Source organism: Fusarium solani, assembly GCF_023522795.1.
Source record: "Fusarium solani strain SB1 chromosome Unknown bctg00000000, whole genome shotgun sequence".
In the NCBI taxonomy this organism is placed as follows: Eukaryota; Fungi; Ascomycota; class Sordariomycetes; order Hypocreales; family Nectriaceae; genus Fusarium; species Fusarium solani.
This window is the reverse complement of record NW_027072157.1, coordinates 1389658-1411167: the sequence shown is the minus strand read 5'-3', so window position 1 is coordinate 1411167 and position 21510 is coordinate 1389658. Positions and strand designations below refer to the sequence as shown.

The following is a 21510-nucleotide window of genomic DNA, read 5'->3' as shown; positions in this document are numbered from 1 at the left end:
CAGCGGTGGTTGGCAGCGGGGCCGCTAAAAATGCCTGCGGACAGGGGGGTCGTCCGCCGGATCAAGATAATCCGGTAAATTTGATCCGACTTCGATTTTCTGTCTGGCGCAGATTCGTGCAGAATTGGCTCTGACGACGGTTCAAGACGCCAATTGCGATCCCAAAAGTCGCCATTCTGCGCTGAAATTGGCGTGGGCTTCTCCAGTCATGTCGTTCCACCTCACGGCCTCCTGCCCGAGGGCGGCTGCTCGCCAGCTCTTCGTGGCCTCGCGGGGCTTTTCGACAGCCGCGGCTCTCCAAAACCAAGTCCCTCCCGAGTCTCCCTCCTACATTCGCCTTCCTACACCCCCCCAATCCGACGAGAAGAAGCCCGCCCGCGTTCGAGGACACCTTCCGGTTCCCCGCGAGGTCTTCCCCCGCATGGAAGGCGACCGCAAGGTTCAAGCCGACTACATCAAGCAGACCGTTCCTAAGCCCGCCAACCCGCAACCGCCCAAGAACGAAACCCAAGAATGGAAGCAAAAGATGGCCAGTACCCGTCGTGAAAACTTAGAGCTGGGTTTGAAGGAGCTCTGGGTCCGAAGGAATCGTCGTGACGCCGTCCGGAACGCTCGTGTGAGCCAGAAATTCAGGGAACACAACGTTGCCGCCAAGGCAGCGGAGCGAGAGGACGACCGCCTCACTCGCAGCACCGTGCTGGAATCTGTGCTGGACACCAAGACCTACCCAGACCCTAACCGCTTTGAGCGCGCCGAGCAAGGGCGTCGCAAGGTTTGGGCCATTGAGGCTGCTAAGCGCGGGGCTCGCCGCGATGCACTGATGGAGCTCTACATCAATGCCTCCAACTTCATCGTCACTGAGACCGAGCTCAAGGCGGAAATCGAGCGCGTCTTTGACGCAGACTTCTTCAAGAAGCAGGGCACTGCCTATGGCCGATACGGCAGCTCAGAGAACGTCTGGGACATACATGGCAAGCCCACGTCTATCGCCAACATGTTGGAAACCACGACGGGAGCTTCCACCAAGATTATGGACGTTTATGAATCCGAGTACGACCGCTCCGTTAAGCGACAGAAGAGGATCGCTGAGGAGTTCACTGGTGGCAAGATGGAGTAAAGCCAATCAATGCAAATTGGCCTGTAAAACATATGTACCCATGTATTCCAAATTTCACATATTGAAGCGGCCATGACTCTCCTCTGCTGATCCCATTTGCTCGGAACACCATATTCTTGAAAAGAAATCCTGCAATTGGTTCTACATCTGATGCTTACTAGTATCGAGAACTCGATTCAACTATGCCAATACCAAAACAATGGTGCCTCTGTCCGTATCCAAACGCCGAGTATGATTTACGAAAGCACACGTCCATATACACAGCAGCCTATCCAACAGTGTGCTGCTCCCGTCTTGTGTGTTCTAATCTGTCGTTCAGAGCACTTCCAAGTGCTTCTATGTTCGTCTATCGCCTTTCGATGAGCAGAACGTGCATGGCAACGTAGGAAAGTACGATAAAAACGGCAGCAAAGATGCCCAGGTTCCTGATATCCGGCCAGAGCGCGTCGTTGTTAAAACCGAAAGAGCTCAGAATGGCCGCACCAGGAACGGTGATGTCGAGGCCATACTTGCTGTCGACCAGTGTAAGCTGGAGCACCTCGTTGACAATAAGTGACTCAAAGCCATAGTGGAAGATGGAGAGCGTCTGGAGCCAGAGCGCACCCTTGGGTGTCGCATCGTGATTGAGGAGGAATCCAGCGAAGAGGAGACTGAACAGCATAACCAAGCTGCCGATGAGGCTTGCCACACCTCCATCCTTGCACACGATACCAATAAAGAGGCACACAGCAGCAGCAGCCATGTTGAACAGCACCAGAACAAGAATAAAGTTCATGAAGTGGGTGTAGTCAGCCACCAACCCAGTCATGGGGTAGATGATTGAGCCCATCAGAATGGGGGAATGATCCTCAGGGGGAGAATGTCAAAGAGGACCTTGGCGGCAAAGTATGTAGCGGGAGAGTAGTAGCCATTGGCCCGTTCACGGACAAACAGAAGACGCTCGGTGGCGAAGACGTTGAGACTCGTGAGGGTGCTGAAACCGAAGAGGGCAAGGAGGAAAAAGAACAGACCGAGTCGGTTCTGGAAGCCGGGGATATCATCGGTGAGTCCATAGAAGAGGTAGCCCGAAAAGACGGCCAGGATAATGGCAATGGCGTAGTGTGTAAGCATCAGCATCGGGTTTCGGTACAGGTTCTTCCAGGTTCTCTGAGAGAGGATGATGAACTGTCGCAAATAGCCAACCCGGGCATATCCCTTGCCAACTGCGCTAACATTGACATTAGGTCCCTCAGCGGTGTAACCATTCGAGTTCGGGCCGTTGGCGTGTTCCGCGGTGTCAATCGCCTGCTTAACCTCCTCGTGGGTCAAACGTGCAATCTCGGACTGGGCAAAAGATCGAGTCATGATATCCAGATCAGTTCCAGTGGCTGCTGCCGGGGGGAAGGTCGTGAGGATCCTCGAGAAGAGTTGTGGTGGCAGAGTCGATGGGGTTCTGCTGGAGACGATAGGCGCCAGTTTCCTCAACGCCGGCGTCAGAAGACGCTGCCGTATCAACTGTCTTTCTACGCGTAAACAGCTCTCGCTCCTGGCGAACCTTGACCGAGTCTCTGCGGGAGTTCTTGGGCCGACTCGAGCTTGCGTCGTCATCACCGATACTGGTGCCAGACACACTAGCAATCGACTTGATTGCACGGGTGCTGCTGGGTCCAACGCTACTGTTATCGAGACCAACTGTGCCGTCATCAATAGACTGGGTGCTTCCGGCGTGCATAGTGAGGTCCACAAGATAGTCCGCAATGTTGAATCCAGGAGGGCATTCATAACCAATCTCGTCAAAGTAGTTTTGGCACTGGTTGAATTGTCCCGAGTAAACGGTTCGTCCTTGAGCCAACAGAATCAGTCTGTCGAAAAGCGCCACAATGTTGGATCGGGGTTGATGGATGGTAAAGATGACAGTTCGCTTGTAGTTCTTGGCCAGGGTAACGAGGCACTCGATGACGTTGTAGGCGTTGTAGGCATCAAGACCGCTGGTGGGTTCGTCGAGGAACAAGATTGAAGGACTGGTGACCAGCTCGCAAGCGATTCCGACACGTCTCTTCTCGCCACCCGAGATACCACGTCCTTTGCCTTCTTCGGAGCCAATGAGAGAATCGCGAATGTGGTGGATGCCAAGCTCCTTCTCAACTTCCAACACACGCTGCTCCTTGGCAGCACGGCCCATGTCACGGGGGAGTCGAAGCAGAGCGCTGTTGAGGATTGTCTCGTGAACAGTGAGAGTGGGAAGCATTGTATCCTCCTGGTCGACGAATCCGACAACATTCTTGAAGTCGTGATCAGTAACCTTTTCTCCGTTGACATAGAAGTCTCCGTGAACTTGTCCGCGCTTGTTCTTTCGAGCCAGAATATCGAGGAATGTTGTCTTGCCAGCTCCCGAGGCACCCATAATAGCGGTAACTTCTCCTGGCTTGCAGATGCCTTGGATACCAGTGAGAATTTGCTTGCCGTTGAGAGCGTAGGCAACGTTTTCAAAGTAAAGTGATGCAGGCTTGTGGTCGGCCATCAACTTGGTGCTCTCATCGTCAGAATCCTCCAGACGAATGGCACCATAGTTCAGCCTGCGCCTCGACAGGTACCAGGTGAGGATGATAACTGCGACAAGAAACAGTGAGCAGCCAGCAATCACACCAGCAATGAGAGGTGTGTTGATCTTCTTCACTGGACGCTTGTATCCTGGTACCTCTGTCTTGTAGAGACATTCGCCAGCATGACAGCCGAGGAAAATACTAGAATCGCCGATAAGTGCAAGAATCAAGGCATCCATCTCGGGTTCCTTGAAGGCACAGTCGTGGATACCACCATTCTTCTGTGTGCACTCGAAACGTCCGGGACCTTTGATGGATTGGTCGAGGAAATCGGTGAGATCAATGGATCCATCCTTGCCGCAGAGCATTCGATCGGGAACACAACTGCACTTGATCTTGTTGCACTTGTACGACGTGGTGTTTTTGGCCTCTTGCCAGTCGGCGCTTGAGTCGCACTCCTCGAGGTGGCAATAGAAGGATTCGATAGCGTCAACCCAGACTAGATGACAGAGTTAGTAGAAAACGATAAGGGTGGCGGTGTAGCCTACATTGGAAGTCACAGGTCTTGTCTTCCTGCTTGCAGGTGAAGGTCACCTCGGGACGCTGCTTGCCAAGCAGCGAGGTAATCTTCTCGTTGGTGACATCGCAAATCTGATAGTTGTGGTTGACAACTTCACCGTTCTGGTAGCAGACACCACCCTCGCCATTCTCCATCAATGCGTCACAGGCCTTGTTGTCGGTACAGACGTTGCAGTTGATTCCGGTCCAGCCTTCGTCGCATTTGCAAGATCCGCCAGAGCGCATGGGTCGGTCTTTTCCTCGAGCAAGAGAGCCGCAAACTATACAGGAGTTAGCGATATTTCTCGGATGAGGACAGCAACCGAAGAGGGGTCGTACGGGGCTGGAGACAGTCGTCGCCGCCAAATCCCTCTGGGCAGTCGCATTTGCCGTTGAATTCGTTACAGCTAGCATATTGCGCGCACGTATGGGCCGGGAGAAGGCAGTTGAAGCTGTACAGTCCCTCTGTTAGCTATTTGACGCTGCAGAGATGGAGAGCGTCGCGACGCACCAAGGAGGACATCCATCTGGACGATCTCCCATGAGGGCCATCTGGGCGCGCAGTAGATCCGTTTGCGAGTAACTCGTGTTATAAGACCCCATCACAAGGCCGGGCAGAATTGCCACGACCCCAAGGAGGAGGCTCCTCAATCCAGAGGGAGCCATGACTGCAGCGACGCCGATACGATGCAGTTCAATGATGGAGCGATAACGATGCGAGATGTTGAGGTGACGACGATCAAGGTGATGGGCGCCCGCGACCGGGATAAGCTATTTGGCCGATGGTGGCCCCCGCGTCATGTTAGGCACCCGACCGAGGCAGGTACGGCAAACATGCTTGCACCAATGACCAACCAGCCAACCAGCCTCCGGAGAGGGACCTTCCGCCGAAGCGTTGAGACATGACTGGTTCGCACAGCCACACATTTATGGGCCTCATGACTCGAATGGAGCTATCCACCTTCCCCAACCCCAGCTACTCAGCCAGGAAGACGAACCATGAGGACAGACTTGGCAGTTAACATCTGACCTTTGAAAGGCGGGGGTGGCCAATGGGGTTTGAAGCTTTTAGCCGTGATGGATATAAACCCGCAATTGGGAATGGGAGTCGGGATGATAGATAAGAGTCTGCTTTCGTTCAACAATGTCTCTTGAACGCGACGAAACACCAAGGTGTTTCATGCCTGAGACTCCTGGAAGCAGAACTCGTGACGTCATGGAGCTCCAACACAATCGATGATTCGGAGCAAGCGAATGAACAACCGTTTGCATTCTCATGACGCCAGTTTTGCCAGCCCATGACATGTCATAGATAACTGCAACTGTAGCGCATACAGTGCCAAATCCACACTTGTTCTACTACGGAGCGATGAGTAATCGGGGTGGCTGGCTTGTTATCCTCGCCGTTTCCTTACCCTATATTCGTCATTACGCCCTATTCTACCGCGTCTTTCTAGCCGCAACCCGTATCAGAGTACTGCCATACATATTTGAGTCTAGCCGATAGTGTTCGCTATGCATGTAGGATCACATTGGTTGGGTTTGGGGGGTTATCTTCGTGCTTCGTGAGACCTAAGTGTCTCAATCCAGGATTGGTGGAAGTGTGCATTTACAGTCACAACCAACCATAAAGTAACGATTTCAAGCGCACCAACAGATAACGCCCACCCAGCATAAACTCATGACGGCCACCTATGCGTACTATGCAACATTGGTTGGTCTTTGTCCTTCTAGAGGGTAAAGCGGTAGACTGTGGAGATATACAACCAGGCAGGTCGAGAGAAACACGGCTAGGACAGAGCACTAGCACTACAATTGTATGTGGAGAGCGGTAGTGATTTCCTCGACTCGCCTGATAACGAAAGGTTGAGACGACGAGATAATACAGATATGCGAAAGGCTTGAACACAGCGAAAACCCCATACGTGTGTAAGGCCTATGAGACAAGGCGAGTGACTTTGAACCCCTAGGAAAGCAACCCCGAGCAAGGTCGCCGTACCAGAGGCAAGAAACTCCGAGTAGAGCTCCACGAGTGGAGGCATGATTGGCAGCGCCATCCCCGGATCCATACTCCATTCAGCAGGGGTGATTATGGTTGTGGAGAAGCTGTCAGCAATCAACCTTCAAGGATTGGTTTGTAACAATAGGAAGGGCGCGCAAAGGCGCGCCTTGTAAGGAGATGAGGGTTTGGTTTGACACAATTCAGCCCAAGTTCTGTCATTCTGGAGATAATTCCATGTCTAAGTGACGCTGGACTCATAGAATGACAAGCCCAAAGGCGTCTGAAGGCGGGGCTTGCATCTGCTCCACACATCTGCTAATGGATATCTATATCAAGACTCACATCGAAGCCCATATCAAGTTGAACTGAGGCTGTAGATTCAGACAAAGATCAACAACATCATAGCAATCATGGTTCGCATTACCCCCTTCGCCGTTGAGCAATGGATGGACAAGTATGAGACGACGCCAGACGTCCTCAACATTGCCGAGACATGCGCCGCTTCTGTATCCATTGACGACCTAGTTGGTCTGTCAAAGGACCCAGCGGCTCCAGGCCCTATCGATACCAGCATCAAGCTCACCTACGGGCCTATCCCCGGAACTCGGACGCTGAGGGAGCGAATTGCTGCTCACTGCAGCACCGAGGAGACGCAGCTGGCGGCCGAGGACGTTGTCATCACTCAAGGCGCGATCGGTGCCAACTTTCTGTCCCTTTACACCCTCATAGGACCGGGAGACCACGTGGTCTGTGTCTACCCAACTTACCAGCAACTCTACGATGTTCCCCGGAGTGTCGGTGCTGAAGTTACGCTGTGGAAGCTGCGTGCGGAGGAGGGCTTTGTCCCCAATGTCGATGAGTTGACCAGCCTGATCAAGGAGAACACCAAGGTATGAGCGAACAACACCGGAAAGTCCTGGAGGCAAAGCTGACGAAACTACTAGATGATCATCATCAACAATCCTAACAACCCCACAGGAGCCCCGATCTCGACCGACATCGTGCAGCGCATTGCACGCGTGGCGGAAGAAAAGGGTATCATCCTCTTCTCCGATGAGGTCTACCGCCCGCTCTTCCACGGCGGGGCCCTGGGAGAAATCGAAGTACCGCTTCCGGCAACCACACTCGGATACCAGAAGACTGTTGTTACTGGATCCATGTCCAAGGGGTATGCGTTGGCCGGCATCCGAGTGGGGTGGGTTGCTAGCAGAGACAAGTCCATCATCTCTGCCATCATGTCGGCACGCGACTACACCACCATCAGTGTCTCTCAGATAGACGACCAGATTGCAAGCTACGCTCTTTCGCCAGCTGTCCGGCCGTCGCTGGTTGAACGCAATATGACACTGGCAAGGACCAACGCGAAGCTGGTGAAGGAGTTTGTCGAGCGCCACAAGTCAGTGTGCTCATGGGTTGAACCTAGAGCCGGAACGACGGCCTTTATCCGGTTCACTAAGAACGGCGAGCCCGTGAATGATGTCGACTTTTGCCTGGACCTGTTGGACAAGACTAAGATCCTGTTCTGCGCGGGCTCACGTTGCTTTGGAGGTGATGAGGATTTCAAGGGTTATGTTAGAATGGGATACGTCTGTGAGACGGAGGTTTTGGTCGAAGGCCTGAAGAGGCTTGGCGACTACATTGACAATAACTTGTCGTAGATAAGAGAGCATGAAATGACACCATTAAAGGCTTCAGATCACGGACATGTCGCGTGTTGAAACAACTTCCATACCGGCACCGGAAAGCATCGAAGAGATTTGGAAAGGCGTGGGGCTGAACGGATAGCGGCAAGCTCGCGGCCGAGGCGTCGTCAGCCTCTTCTAGCTCGTCCAACTAATTCACGGCATGTGGGCGTATGCGGGTGTAAATTGCTGGGAGAGAGGTGAACAGAGGCGAGGACAAGGCTAATGGCGTCAATTAGTTAATCGAGGCTCTATCGTCTGTTCGCACAGGACCTGGAAACTGGGTCAGAGGATGACAGCCGTCCAATGTGAAGGCGCTGAAGATCATTTCTTGGCCGTCTCACCCGCGTCAAAACAGCCTGTGCCAATTTCGTATCGACACTCCCGAGGCTCGCATCAAGCGCGCAACGGGACCATCCGACAGTCGATGGATGGTAATTAGGCGCGGTCACCGATGCAAGTACTGTACGGATACGACGCACCGAATAACATGGATTCGATAGCGAGAAAAGAAAAAGCAGAAATCTCACGGCTCATTACACCGACCATGCCGGACGAACGAACGTGACCCCCGGCCTCGTAATTCCTGGCACCCGCCCGCCCAGACGACGATGACGACTCCTCCGCGCTCACGCCTTCCAGGGGTCCACGAGGCATCTTGGCGCTAATGTCCGGAGAAGAAAGTACCTTTCATCTGTCGCTCGTTGCCGAACAAGAGGGTTGCTTGCGTGGCCCTCGTGCCGTTCTTCCATCTCATCCACCTCCTGTGAACTCGATTCTTCTTTTTGCTGACTGTCGTTGACCTTGATTCGCCCATCATCTCTCGCCCCCCCCTGTTATTTCTATTCTTCATTATCCTCCTCGTCCGTCCCTTCTTGTCCCATGCTCCACCGCAGCAGTCCTATCCTCGGGTCCTTTACCCTGTGTTTCTTTGCGTGGTGTTTTCTGAGACATCCTGCTGTGTCCTAGGCTGCGACTTGCTCTGCGCCTCTCTGCACAACTCGACAACTATCTACGATTCGACAGCACCCCCTTCCCTCTGCAGGAGAGAAAGCACCTTTGAGGGATTGGCCCCTCTGGTTTCGACTGGCTGACACTACGCCCATCTGACTACCCTATGGAGGAGGGTGGCGTTTGTCCACTCAGCGCCATTCCTAAACCTATTCCGCCCTGCCCTCGGAGATATTGCTGCCTGTACCTGCGATGAAGCCGTGGGTTGTGGGCGCTTGCTTAGTTTCGACATGGGGTGTCGTGCGAGCACAAACCATACAATGGAACGTTGAAAACCATCGCCATATCCCCCGGGGCTTGAGTCGCCGCTCAGAGTCGACTTTTGAAGAGGTTGTTGAGAACAAGAGATCGGCAGGAGGCTATTTTTCGGAAATCGCTGTTGGAAACCCACCTCAAAATATCACCCTTCAGCTGGATACTGGGAGTAGCGATGTGTGGTTCCCTTGGAGTTCCGCAGATATCTGCGAAGACAGCTCCAACGGTGGATGCCCCTTTGGAAGCTGTAAGAACCTCACTATTCCGCATGCGGCCTGCAGCTCCGTTACTGACGGTTTACGACAGTTAACCCTGACAAGTCGCGTTCATTTAAGCATGTCGGCCCCGGCTTGTTCGACATTACCTTTATCGACAACAGTTACGCAAAGGGAGACTATTTTGTCGATCACTTCGAGTTTGGCGGCGCAGTCATCAAGAACCTGACTATGGGACTGGGGGTCGATACCGACATCCATTTTGGACTAATTGGCATGGGTTACGCCAGCAATGAGGCTGTGAGGGATACCGAGGATATTATTTATCCAAACCTCCCTGTCGCCATGTGGCAAGGAGGCTACATCAGTACTATCTCTTACAGCTTATGGCTCAATGACCTCGATGCTAGCTCTGGGAACATTTTGTTTGGGGGCGTTGACACGGCAAAGTTCACTGGAAACCTGACTCGCATCAATGTTCTACCAGTACAAGGCCATTACCTCCACTTCCTCGTCGCCTTGACCTCAGTGGTCGCTCGCAGTCCTAGTGGAACCGACACTCTCACATCAGATAGCTTCCCCATCAAGGCGGTGCTCGATTCAGGAACCACCCTTACCTATTTGCCCCAAGATATCACGCATGAGATCTGGGAGGAGGTCGGCGCCGTGTATTCATCCACGTATGAAGCAGCTGTGTTACCATGCTCCCGTGGTAAGCACCCGGGAAACTTTACCTTTGGGTTCGCTGGGCCCGATGGCCCTCGCATCACTGTGGCCATGGACGAGTTGGTCCTCGATCTGAATGATGGTCAGCAAACACCCACCTTCGAATCAGGGGCATTCGAAGGCGAGTTAGTATGCTATTTTGGAATCCAGAATGATTCGAGCACGATTTCCATTCTGGGAAACACCTTTCTTCGATCCGCTTACGTCGTTTATGATTTGGTCAACAATGAGATCGGAATCGCGGCGACCGACTTCAATGCCACCAAGAGCGAAATCGTCGAATTTAAAAGCTACGGCGCTACGATACCGTCTGCAACGGTAGCACCCAATCAGCAAAGGGCGACCGAGACGCCTGAAGCCACCGAGAACAAGTTCACTGCTGCCGATGGATTCCAGAAAACCGAAGGCGATGATGATGATAACGACGACGATGACAACGCTGCATCACTCCTGACTCCCTCCGGAACCAACACAGCGCTGGTCGCCGCGGCAGTGAGCTTCATGCTCATTGGAGGAGGAACCTTTTCAATGAATCTCCTATAGGGAAGATGCTGAGAGGTTGGCTGCATAACACAAAACGGCGAAAAGTTCATTGGCTGGCGTTTCCATACCAAGGGTTGATTGAGTTACTGTAAAGATGGGCTGATTTCAGGCGTCTCAACGGAGTGAGGGATTCATCAAGGACCAAGGCGTATTGAGCGGTAAAACTCCTACAAATGATACCAGAAACTACGATGGAAAGAATAGAATTAGCATGAAAATGTTTTAACCAAAGAATTTGACCCAACTGTGACTTTTATTGAACTGAACTGAACTGAACTGAACCGGGCGGTCGGCACGACTTTAACTTACAGGGCTCATGACCGTTGGCGGGAATTAAGTTCTCATGGCGAATCAGGAAGCCGCGTGCACGTGCGGCGCCTGCTAATCCCGAAGAAAAAGTTTCCCAATGGGCCGCAGATCATTAGCAACCCTCTCCCCAACTTCTTCGTTGGAGTCCAAATATTGCAAAAATGAGGGCAACGAGGGCCGCCAGATGGCTCAATTGCCGTCTGCTATTCGGCACTCAGCAGCCGAGCTGTGGTAGCCACTTCTTCAACATCTCCCCCGCTGTCCCGGCCTGGGAGAGCCGACGAGCCTTCAGCCAGACCAAGCGCACCTGCAGTGCTGCGCAGGAAGCGTGAGAAGCCAATTGACCCCATTCTGGTACTTGACACATTGCTGATGCCCTCGATTAGTCTCAAGAAGGCCCAGGAGGATGCTGCGAGCTTGACACCCGAGTATGTCGCTGCCAACATGGACCCCGAGGAGGCCAAGCGCCTGTCTCGAGTCCGTAACATCGGTATTGCTGTATGAGCATGATGCCCCTCGCCGAATCGCCCCCCTCGCTGACCCAATTCGACAGGCGCACATCGACAGTGGAAAGACTACCGTCAGTGAGCGAGTTTTGTTCTACACCGGCCGAATCAATGCGATCCACGAGGTGCGAGGCAAGGATGCCGTCGGCGCCAAGATGGACTCCATGGAACTCGAGAGGGAAAAAGGCATCACCATCCAGTCTGCGGCCACCTTCGCCGACTGGAAGAAAACGGAAAACGGCAAAGAGGAAACCTACCACTTCAACCTGATTGATACCCCTGGTCATATCGATTTCACCATTGAGGTCGAGCGAGCTCTCCGAGTCCTCGACGGTGCTGTCATGATTCTGTGCGCTGTTAGCGGCGTCCAGTCTCAGACCATCACTGTCGACCGTCAAATGAAGCGTTATAATGTCCCCCGAATCTCCTTCGTCAACAAGATGGACCGAATGGGTGCCAACCCCTGGAAGGCCGTCGAGCAGATCAACACCAAGCTCAAGATTCCCGCCGCTGCTATCCAGGTTCCCATTGGTGCTGAGGACGAGTTCCAAGGCGTCGTCGATCTTATCAACATGCAAGCTATTTACTTTGAGGGTCCCCGTGGCACCAAGGTTCGCGTCACCGATCAGATTCCTGGACCCCTCCAGGAGCTTGTTAAGGAGAAGCGCCAGGCCCTGGTTGAGAAGCTTGCCGATGTCGACGATGAGATTGCCGAACTGTACCTCGACGAGCAGGAGCCCACCAACCAGCAGATCAAGGATGCCATCCGCCGCGCCACCATTGCCCGAACTTTCACCCCCGTCATGATGGGCTCTGCCCTTGCCGATAAGGGTGTTCAGCCCATGCTCGACGCTGTCTGCGATTTCCTGCCCAACCCCGCTGATGTCGAGAACACCGGTCTGGACAAGTCCAACGAGGAGAAGACTGTGAAGCTTGTTCCCTACAACTCTCTGCCCTTTGTCGGCCTTGCCTTCAAGCTTGAGGAGAACAACTACGGCCAGCTCACCTACATCCGAGTCTACCAGGGCAAGCTCACCAAGGGTTCCTACCTGTTCAACTCCCGAACCGATAAGAAGGTCCGGATTCCCCGTATTGTCCGCATGCACTCCAACGAGATGGAAGATGTCTCTGAGGTCGGTGCCGGTGAGATCTGTGCCGTCTTTGGCGTTGACTGTGCCTCCGGTGACACCTTCACTGATGGCGGTCTCCCCTACACTATGTCTTCCATGTTCGTCCCTGATGCCGTCATGTCGCTCTCCATCAAGCCCAAGCGAACTGGTGACGCCGACAACTTCAGTAAGGCCATGAACCGATTCCAGCGCGAGGATCCTACCTTCCGAGTCCACGTCGACCCCGAGAGTGAGGAGACCATCATTTCTGGTATGGGTGAACTGCACCTTGAGGTTTACGTCGAGCGTCTCAAGCGAGAGTACAAGACCGAGTGTATCACCGGCCAGCCCCGTGTTGCCTACCGCGAGACCATTGCTCGCAAGGCTGACTACGATTTCCTGCTGAAGCGACAGAGCGGTGGTCCTGGTGACTTTGCCCGTGTTGCTGGTTGGATCGAGCCTAACGACAAGCCTGATGAGAACCACTACGAGTCTCAGGTCGTTGGTGGTCACATCCCCGACAAGTTCCTGTCTGCTTGTGCCAAGGGTTTCGATGTTGCTTGTGAGAAGGGTCCTCTCCTGGGCCACAAGGTTATTGGTGCCAAGATGATTGTCAATGATGGTGCCACCCACGTTACTGATTCTTCCGATTACGCCTTCAACCTGGCCACCCAGATGGCTTTCCGAAAGGCTTTCAACGATGCTGGTGGCCAGGTCCTCGAGCCCCTGATGAAGACCACCATCACCGCCCCCAACGAGTTCCAGGGCAACATTCTGATGCTCATGAACAAGCGTAACGCCACCATTCACGACACCGATATTGGCAGTGAGGACTTCACCCTCATCTGCGACTGCAGTCTGAACGCCATGTTTGGCTTCAGCTCCCAGCTGCGCGCTGCCACTCAGGGCAAGGGCGAGTTCAGCATGGAGTTCAGCCACTACGCCCCTGCTCCTCCTCATCTCCAGTATGTATCCTCTGATGGTTGATATGAGTTAAATAATGCTAACGACCCCCACAGGAAGGAGTTGGTTGCCAAGTACCAAGCCGAGCTCGAGGCCAAGCGAACCAAGTAAGGTGGTTCTAGAGTAAGAGATATGATGGCCGAGCACATGAGATGCAACGGCCATGGGACGCACGACGGACACTGTGCCGTGTTGTAAAATACATGTGGATGAGTGTGTATGATCTTGTAACATATTACCATGGATGCTGAGATGCTATTGATTTGGGACATGAAGAAGTCTATCACGCACTTAGACGAATGGTAAAAGCTGGATAGGGATTACTGCCGTAGATAGGCAGTGGGAAACGATGGGCAAAAACCAAGGAGTATAGAATATACAATCCCCTCTAGACAGATTCTTGTAATTGTCTATTTTTTGATGTTGAAACTCCTAAACTAGGTACTTACAATTGCCTGTTACTCACATTTCCTGGAGCAAAGCAACTGTGATCCAACCCAGCTATCCAACTTTTGGGGTATTCTTACAGACGTCGGAGAATATCGGCGACGACCTCCTCGGTGGTAGCCTTGCCACCCAGGTCAGGGCTCAGGAGCTTACCGTCCTCAAGGTTGCCATCAACAGCAGCGTAGATCTTGGCGGCAGCCTCCTCCTCGTTGAGGAACTCGAGCATCAGAGCGGTGGATCGGAGAGTGGCAATGGGGTTGGCAATGCCCTGGCCCTGGATGTCAGGGGCGCTGCCGTGGCAAGGCTCACCAATGGCGAAGCCCTCACCGACGTTGGCGCTGGGGACGAGACCCAGGCTGCCGACGAGGGCAGCAGCGCCGTCGGAGAGAATGTCACCGTACAGGTTGGGGGCGACGATGACGTCGTAGTCCTCGGGCTGGCGGAAGAGCTTGTAGACCATGGAGTCGACAATCTGCTCCTCAACAGTGATGGAGGAGTACTTGGGGTCCGCAAGGGCCTTCTTGGAGGTGGCGCGGAAGAGACCATCGGTCTGAGACAGAACGTTGGACTTGTGGGTGATGGTGACAAGGGGAGACTTGTGGATGCTGGCAGCACCGGCATCGCGAATCTTCTGGCGACGGAGGGCAATGTCACCAGCCATGGCAGCGATGCGGAACGAAGCCTTCTCTGAGATGCGCTTGATGGCCTCGGCGACCTTGCCCTCGGGGGTCTCGTGGGTGGTCTCCTGCTTGACGTACAGATCCTCAGTGTTCTCGCGGACAATGACCATGTCGATGGGCTTGGCGGCGGTCAGGACGGTCTTGACGGGGCGGACGTTGGCGTAGAGGTCGAGCTTCTTGCGCAGGGCGACGATGGGGCTCGAGTAGCCCTTGACGGCCTGGGTGGGCGAGCTCACGGCACCGAACAGGGCACCATCACACTCATTCTTGAGGACCTCGACGGTCTTGTCGGGGAGGGCGGCGCCGGTCTGCTCAAAGGTCTCGAAGCCGGCCTTGAGGTCGACAAAGTCAAACTTGAGGCCGAGAGAGGCGGGGAGGGCCTCGAGGATGCGGCGGCCGGCGGGGATGACTTCCTTGCCGATGCCGTCACCGGGGATGAGGCCTGAAATAATTTGTCAGCTTGGCTGTGATCTATCTGAGCTCGTATCAAGATTGCGCACCGATTCTGAGGGTTCGGAGGGACATGGTGGGCGCAATTGAAGGTGGAGAGGTTGTCAAAGTTTCGTCGTCCGAGGACCGGAGATGGATAAGAAAATCAACGGCAATTTTTGGTGGTGTCGGGGAAAAATTGGCCGGCTGTGAATAGCGCCGGACTGGGGGAGCAAGGTTTACAGCGACTTTTGGCGATGACAACACGAGAGCTTGATTAATATTGCTTCTTAATATTTCATTTCATCTTTTGAAGTAGATATAGAATCTATTTCGTTTCTGCACCTGTATTCCGATCACGGCGCAGAAGACTCATTCATCCAGTATCGTTAATAGGTAGCCAAGTCTTGAAAACAGGCCACTTCAGTGATCGACTCCTGTATGCTCCGGACTTGAGCGTCGCTCTTACGACTTGCTTCAACCAAAAGACGCAGGGACTGTCGAACGATCGAATCTTGTCAGCTGCTGTCGTTTGTTCCTTGGCCTCAACCTTGTGCGAGAGAGAGCTTGACCCCAAGACAGGCCAGTGAGTGTGGGGGAAGAAGAGCAATGAGAGACAGGCGACCCCACATGAGCTCATGCCATCAAATGTCATGTTCAGCAGCAAATGAGCTCGCCTGCCTGGCCAACAGAAGGGGGGGTAGCTTGCTTGTCAGAGTCAACGATGGAGCTTCTGGAATCTCTTTGGGGAAATATGTCATTTCCACGAGGCGCGGCCGAGGAGGGGGACCTGAGCTGGAGACGAGAAGCGGAGGAATGGGAAATAGGGGTACGGCGCGAGAGAGAGGCCCAGGAACCGATCATCTGCCATTGGCTCACAACCTGCTAGTTTACGGTCGGTCCGTCCCTTGTCGAGTTGATCTTGGGTCATTTCGACTGACTGGTTGGTTCGGTGAGGTACGGTCGGTACATAGAATTGACTGCACTGCACTGCGCTGCACATTGCAGCATGCCTGTCTGGCCTTGTATGCTTTGTTTAGCACACCGGCGCACCCAGGTGGATCAGTTATTAGTGTTGTAGACACAGACGCAGGCTGTTTGGGGTGCATGAATCCTCCCTCAACGTGTCAGCTCCAAGACGGCGCTTCCTCTCCCTATGTTTCAAAGCCAGTCCATCCCTCGATGGCAGATACAACGTCAAACTGAGAGGACACCTGGTTTGTTGACCGGACAGGCTGTCAGAGTTGCTGGGCCGCCGACGCCGACGCCGAGCCAGCCATGATCGGTGGGAATTTCGAATTTCCTCATCATGGGCAATTTAATGTCCCCGGCTAAACCTGAAGTGAACGAGATCCATCCGGTGCCTCATTTCGACTGGACCCTTGCCTGTACCTAGGTAGGTACCATAGGTAGCATACCTTACCTGGGTCCCCTTTAGACCTAACCCATCTGTGGCCGTCTATTGAATTATGATGCGGCGGGTACGAGCTCATAGCTTGTGTCGAGTCGTCGACATGTCACCGAGCAACCTTGGTGGTTGGCCGGATAGAATGATATTGGGGGATCCACGACGGCCTCTTGTTTCTCTGGAAGCACCGGTTTCTCTGGAAGCAACGTGTTTACCGAGGACTCTTGTGGAATGGTGATAGGTTGTTTGCTTCGACCTCGGCGTCTCGTCGACCAACGATAGGCGCGTCCGTCAGGTTAGGGCAACGTGTAGTGCAGCGCAGCGCGCCTGAAGCCGATGCCCGACTCCATCCTTTGATCTCGACCCCTATTATTCTGCAACAGCCCAGCGCAACATAACCAGCACCACCCGACGGGACTCCCAGTAGGCGGGTGCCAGTCCCTGGCCCTCCACCTCACCTCCCGAATCCAGGCCCCCCGTGGGACTGGACGGATACATCGACTGGCAGGTACCGCGTGGACTCTGAAACGCATGCACGAGTACCTCGCTAGCCCAGCTCCGAGAGGTACCCCCTGTCGGTCGGCCAGGCCCCTCAATCCACTAACAAGCCCCCCCGAGCTCCCCATCCAGCCTGTGCCGTGTGTTAGGTGGTGTACGGTGCGGTGCCTGTGCGACCGACGGCGGATGGTCTGCCGCTCATAACCAGACAACACCTCATCCCATCCCAACCCATCCATCCCTAAACTTATCACATCAATCCCCTCGGACCTGCGCTCTCCTGCTGAACTGTACGACCCCTTCAAAGACCTCGAGGTCGCCCCGACCGAGCCCTTCACTGCTCTCACTCTCCCAACTCCAACTCGTCGAGAGAGAGCCCTCAGCAAGCAAGCAACCATGAGTCAGGTTAAGAACCTGCGTGCCATGTTCGAGGGCAAAGGCGACACGAGCCCGCCCGACAGAGGCCGATCGTCCGGCGCGTCCACTCCCGTCCCAGGTACGACTACTCGACCCCGACCCGCTTCCTGACGACAATGTCATGAACTTGATGATTTGCTTTGTTCTTGGGCGCACCGCTGCAATTTGCTGCTTGCATTCAAGCGAAGGAAAGCTATTCAAGTTGCTCTAGTTCCCGCCCAGTTCCAGTTGTTTCGGCCTTTTTGGCTCTTCTTGCCCTGGAGCTGTCCGCACTAGTCTCCCGCCTTCCCCCCAACATCAGGGCACACTTCATACCGTGTCCTTCTTTTCCCCTTGAACCCCTTGCTGATCAAAAAAACTTGTTTTTTTCTCCACAGGCGCAACCAACGGAGTCGAGTCCCCTCGTCCGCTTTCAAAAGTTAGAACCAATTTTGTTGCTGTCGAAAAGGACGGAAGGATAGGTCTGCGAAGAGACCCCAGTCACGAATCTAGCGTTTCTCGTCGTCGATTAAGCATGGAGACCGACACCGAATCCGTTTCTACTGTCCCTGACAAGGCCCCCGTGGCTGCTGAGGAGGTCACGCGAGTGAACAAGCCATTCTTGCACGAGACAATCCCGGAATCGCCTCGCCAGCCTGTCGAAGCTCCCAAGACACCCGTCGAGGAGGTCGCCGCTGTTCCAGAGCAGCCCAGCATCACCCCTGAAAAGCAAGTAGCTGAAGAGGTGTCTGCGCCCCCAACGCAGCCCGCGGAACCTGTGCCAGCTTCCCCAACGAAAGAGAAGAGGCAGGCACCGCCTCCTACAGCTACAGCTGTCAATGGCAAATCCAAGGCTGAGAAGCCCAAGGAGCCAGCTCCTGCAGCCTCTGCAAAGGCCAATGCCCCCAGGAAGACAGCTACTCGACCAAACACAATCTCGACCAAAACCTCCACCGCCACGAAAGCTCCAGCAAAATCTCCCGCTGCCACGAAGACTCCCACGAGCGCTACCCACAAGCCAGAACACAAACCCGAGCACAAGCCTGAACATAAGCCAACAACCAAGGCTCATGAGAGGCCCGCACCGAGGAAGGAAACGAGGCCGGCATCCAGGACCGGCCCTTCTTCGCTGACTCGGCCCACCGCTGCCAGTGCTAGCAAGAAGCCCCAGCCGCTGAAGCCTGTGGCCAGTGAGACCGGCTTTGTCAAGCCGAAGCCCAAGTCTCCTACGAAACCGGTCCATTTGCCTGCCTCCCTCATGGCTGCAACTGCTTCCTCTGGTGCCAAATCAGGTCGCCAGGTCCGACCCTCGGCCAGCTCCCAGAACCTCCATGTTCCTGCTCGCCCCCATAGCAGGGCGAGCGCCACAGGAACAAGCGCCACCGCTGGCAAAACGATTAAGCGCCAAAGCTCGACCATCAACCGTCCACGACCAAGCTTGGGACCTCCTCCTAAGAAGGCCGCTGACCATCCCGTTACTAAGAAGGAAGCTCCCGTCGATGAAGGCTTCTTGGCTCGTATGATGCGACCCACGCAAGCCTCGTCATCAAAGACGACCGAAAAGGTGCCCATCACACCTCCTAGAAGAACTGCTAAGCGCCCTTCATCAGGCGCCGAACACAACTCACGACGCGAGAGCAGCAGCAAGCCTCCAGGAAGCGCCAGGAAGCCTTTGAAGAAGCATCCCGAGCCGAAGGATGCGGCCAAGTCTGCAGGCTCAGAGAAGTCTGCCACAGCTACTACTCCCACGCCTGCCGAGGAGGAAGCTTCTCAGCCTCCCAAGCCGGAGACACCCGAGCTCACAGTCGATGCCCCCAAGGAGCCTGAGGCAACCAGCACCACGGACGACGTGAAGAAGCCCGAGGTGGAGCCTGTTGTTGAAGAACCGGAGGCCAAGTTTGAGGCTGCCGCCACTGAGCCTGAAGAAGTTGTTGAACCTGCCCAGCCTGAGGCAGAGGCTACTCAACAGCAGGAGATTCCCGAGGAGCCTGTTCATGAGGAGGCGAAGGAGGAGGTTCGACCCGTCACCCCTGAGCAACAGAAGGAGGAGACTGCTCCTGTTGAGGTTCCTGAGGCCGCCGCCGAGAAGACCGAGGAGGTCGCTGAACAGGCCGTCGAGGATGAGCCTAAAGAGTCAGCTCCCGTCCCTGAGCCGGAGGCTGAGAAGAAGGAGAACTCTGATGTTGTTCCTTTGCTGGAGGAGGACTCTGTCCAGGCTCCTGTAGAGGAAACACAAGAGACTGTCGTGGCCCCCGAGCCTGAGGTTGAGGTCAAGGCGGAGACCGAGCCTGAGGCCAAGACGGAGGTGATCCCTCTGTTGGAGAAGGAGTCCGAGCCCGTCGCGGAGACGGAAACCGTTGAGAAGCAGCCCGCCGAGAACGAGACAACAACCCAGATTGATACCAAGGAAGAAGCCAAGGAAGAGGCTAAGGACGAGGTCAAGGAAGACCCCAAGGAGGAGGCCAAGGTTGATGTTGCCGTGAAAGAGAAGGATACCACCACGGAAGAGCAAGTCGACGAGAAGAAGCAAGAGGTGGAGGGCGTTGCCAAGGCGGATTAAACTGAATACCTACTAGATTGCGGAAGATGCAAAGCGGTTACTTTGGTCATTATTATTGAGAAGAAGGGGGTGTACTTTTTGAGCTGTTGTATAGATACCTGTTTAAGCGAAGGCGAATGGTGATTTTACCGCATCTTGTAAAAAGCATACGCAAATAACATGGCGTTATAACAAGATTTGGCGGTCAATGGTTGGTTACTCATCGGATGTTGAGATTTTGATACACAAGCACCCTTTCCAGGGCTTTCATTCCATCTAGTGGTAGTTATACAGGCTTTCCCTCTTTATCGTATCACACGAAGCTCTCTGGCCCCATTCACATACAGCCATCCATATTCGACATAACCCCAGCACGACCGCTCATGACACCCGGCACATTAACACGCCGCCTTGTTTCCGAGCCAGTGCCTCCCGGGCCTCGAGCACACCCCGCGATGTTGAGACAAACATGCACTCTCCCAAGTTCAGCCCCGGCACGACGCCTCCATCCACCTTTGTCGGGAACCCCCTCGTCAACCTGGCGAGCTCGTTGATGTTGGCCGTCATCATGCGCTTGGGGGTGCTGATGGCATTCGCCTTGGCAAGCACGGGCTTGCCGTCCCAGTACTTGAGGCCGAGCCACAGTCGCATGGTGGCGACGTTTGCGTTGGTGACGGGCACGGGGTCCTGCGAGACCATCTGCTCGAGGGTCGGCGGGTTGGGACCCGCGCGGTAGACGGCCGAGAAGAAGCCGGAGCGGTGCAGGGCCAGGGCGAGCTGCAGGTTGTATTTGCAGTTCTTGACAGATGTGATGCCGAGGCGGGCCTTGGAGGCGTTTTGGAGGTGCGAACACATGTTCGCGACGTTGAGAATGGAGGGCATGGTGGGCGAGGTTCGGGGGTGGTGATATGATGCGAAGAAGAATTCGAGAAGAATTGGAGGGTTTCGATCGGGTCGGCAAGTCGTTGTACTCGTCTGAATATGCGAATGTATTGTTAGAACGCTTGCTTGCGATTCCTATCCCGAGGGGTTGTTTAACTCACCCCGTCGTATACACAAAGGCTAGGCCAAGAATCCGGGGTCAGAAATTACCAATTGGCCAACAACAATTCTTCCGCCGCCAGCTGTCAAGGGTTCAAAGCGACGGAGGTCCGGGCTATCACGTTGAGGTCCGTCGAGCGTGGTATGTCTGCAAGTCGGTCCAAAAATTCAGAGTTGCGAGGATGACTAAGCTGGGAGCTCGAGGGAGATCGATATATGCATATTTCTCATTGATGCATGGCGATTAAGATGTTGGTGGACAAGAAACCAGGTATCTATTCCTTGAGAATATTAATTGAAAACGTAAAGGATGTTTTTAGGATTGAAATTGGTATTCTAGGAGAGCTTTTGGGATAACCAGGAAGAATCAATCCGTGGTGAGACTCTGACACTTTGCCTCACTCTGGACATCAAGCAGCCTCAGCCAATGTGGTCACAGAATACAGAATCGAGAACACAGACGGAATAGTCTAGACACTCCAATATGGACAATATACAATGGGCATGAACTTTTGTGATTATACAAGACGTGCTCCCCGTTCCGTTAACCCGAG

The 21510-nt window shown here is 54.3% G+C and overlaps 10 protein-coding genes across 10 annotated transcripts; 5 read left to right on the top strand and 5 right to left on the bottom strand.

Annotated features, from left to right (window-relative positions):
* Positions 1–208: 208 nt before the first annotated feature.
* Positions 209–1117, top strand: MRS44_000452 (uncharacterized protein; the record flags this gene model as incomplete). Its single annotated transcript, XM_046271392.2, has 1 exon — positions 209–1117. One exon carries the CDS (start codon positions 209–211, stop codon positions 1115–1117), a length of 909 nt encoding a protein of 302 aa, XP_046129418.1.
* Positions 1118–1463: 346 nt separating this feature from the next.
* Positions 1464–1859, bottom strand: MRS44_000451 (uncharacterized protein; the record flags this gene model as incomplete). The annotated part of the gene is made up of 1 exon (XM_065624051.1): positions 1464–1859. The coding sequence occupies one exon, from the start codon at positions 1857–1859 to the stop codon at positions 1464–1466; it is 396 nt and encodes a 131-aa protein (XP_065479774.1).
* Positions 1860–1945: 86 nt separating this feature from the next.
* MRS44_000450 (uncharacterized protein) lies at positions 1946–2461 on the bottom strand (the record flags this gene model as incomplete). Its single annotated transcript, XM_065624050.1, has 1 exon — positions 1946–2461. One exon carries the CDS (start codon positions 2459–2461, stop codon positions 1946–1948), a length of 516 nt encoding a protein of 171 aa, XP_065479773.1.
* Positions 2462–2471: 10 nt separating this feature from the next.
* On the bottom strand, positions 2472–4863 carry MRS44_000449 (uncharacterized protein; the record flags this gene model as incomplete). The annotated part of the gene is made up of 4 exons (XM_046271395.2): positions 2472–4138; positions 4188–4478; positions 4537–4649; positions 4709–4863. The coding sequence occupies 4 exons, from the start codon at positions 4861–4863 to the stop codon at positions 2472–2474; spliced, it is 2226 nt and encodes a 741-aa protein (XP_046129419.2).
* Positions 4864–6609: 1746 nt separating this feature from the next.
* MRS44_000448 (uncharacterized protein) lies at positions 6610–7857 on the top strand (the record flags this gene model as incomplete). Its single annotated transcript, XM_046271434.2, has 2 exons — positions 6610–7089; positions 7144–7857. 2 exons carry the CDS (start codon positions 6610–6612, stop codon positions 7855–7857), a joined length of 1194 nt encoding a protein of 397 aa, XP_046129420.1.
* Positions 7858–9084: 1227 nt separating this feature from the next.
* Positions 9085–10631, top strand: MRS44_000447 (uncharacterized protein; the record flags this gene model as incomplete). The annotated part of the gene is made up of 2 exons (XM_046271437.2): positions 9085–9394; positions 9454–10631. The coding sequence occupies 2 exons, from the start codon at positions 9085–9087 to the stop codon at positions 10629–10631; spliced, it is 1488 nt and encodes a 495-aa protein (XP_046129421.1).
* Positions 10632–11101: 470 nt separating this feature from the next.
* Positions 11102–13629, top strand: MRS44_000446 (uncharacterized protein; the record flags this gene model as incomplete). The annotated part of the gene is made up of 4 exons (XM_046276842.2): positions 11102–11268; positions 11327–11438; positions 11494–13520; positions 13575–13629. The coding sequence occupies 4 exons, from the start codon at positions 11102–11104 to the stop codon at positions 13627–13629; spliced, it is 2361 nt and encodes a 786-aa protein (XP_046129422.1).
* Positions 13630–14041: 412 nt separating this feature from the next.
* On the bottom strand, positions 14042–15170 carry MRS44_000445 (uncharacterized protein; the record flags this gene model as incomplete). The annotated part of the gene is made up of 2 exons (XM_046276843.2): positions 14042–15087; positions 15146–15170. 2 exons carry the CDS (start codon positions 15168–15170, stop codon positions 14042–14044), a joined length of 1071 nt encoding a protein of 356 aa, XP_046129423.1.
* Positions 15171–17376: 2206 nt separating this feature from the next.
* On the top strand, positions 17377–19936 carry MRS44_000444 (uncharacterized protein; the record flags this gene model as incomplete). Its single annotated transcript, XM_046271483.2, has 2 exons — positions 17377–17476; positions 17775–19936. The coding sequence occupies 2 exons, from the start codon at positions 17377–17379 to the stop codon at positions 19934–19936; spliced, it is 2262 nt and encodes a 753-aa protein (XP_046129425.1).
* A 360-nt stretch (positions 19937–20296) lies between these two features.
* On the bottom strand, positions 20297–20797 carry MRS44_000443 (uncharacterized protein; the record flags this gene model as incomplete). Its single annotated transcript, XM_046276845.2, has 1 exon — positions 20297–20797. One exon carries the CDS (start codon positions 20795–20797, stop codon positions 20297–20299), a length of 501 nt encoding a protein of 166 aa, XP_046129426.1.
* Between the last annotated feature and the right edge of the window lie 713 nt (positions 20798–21510).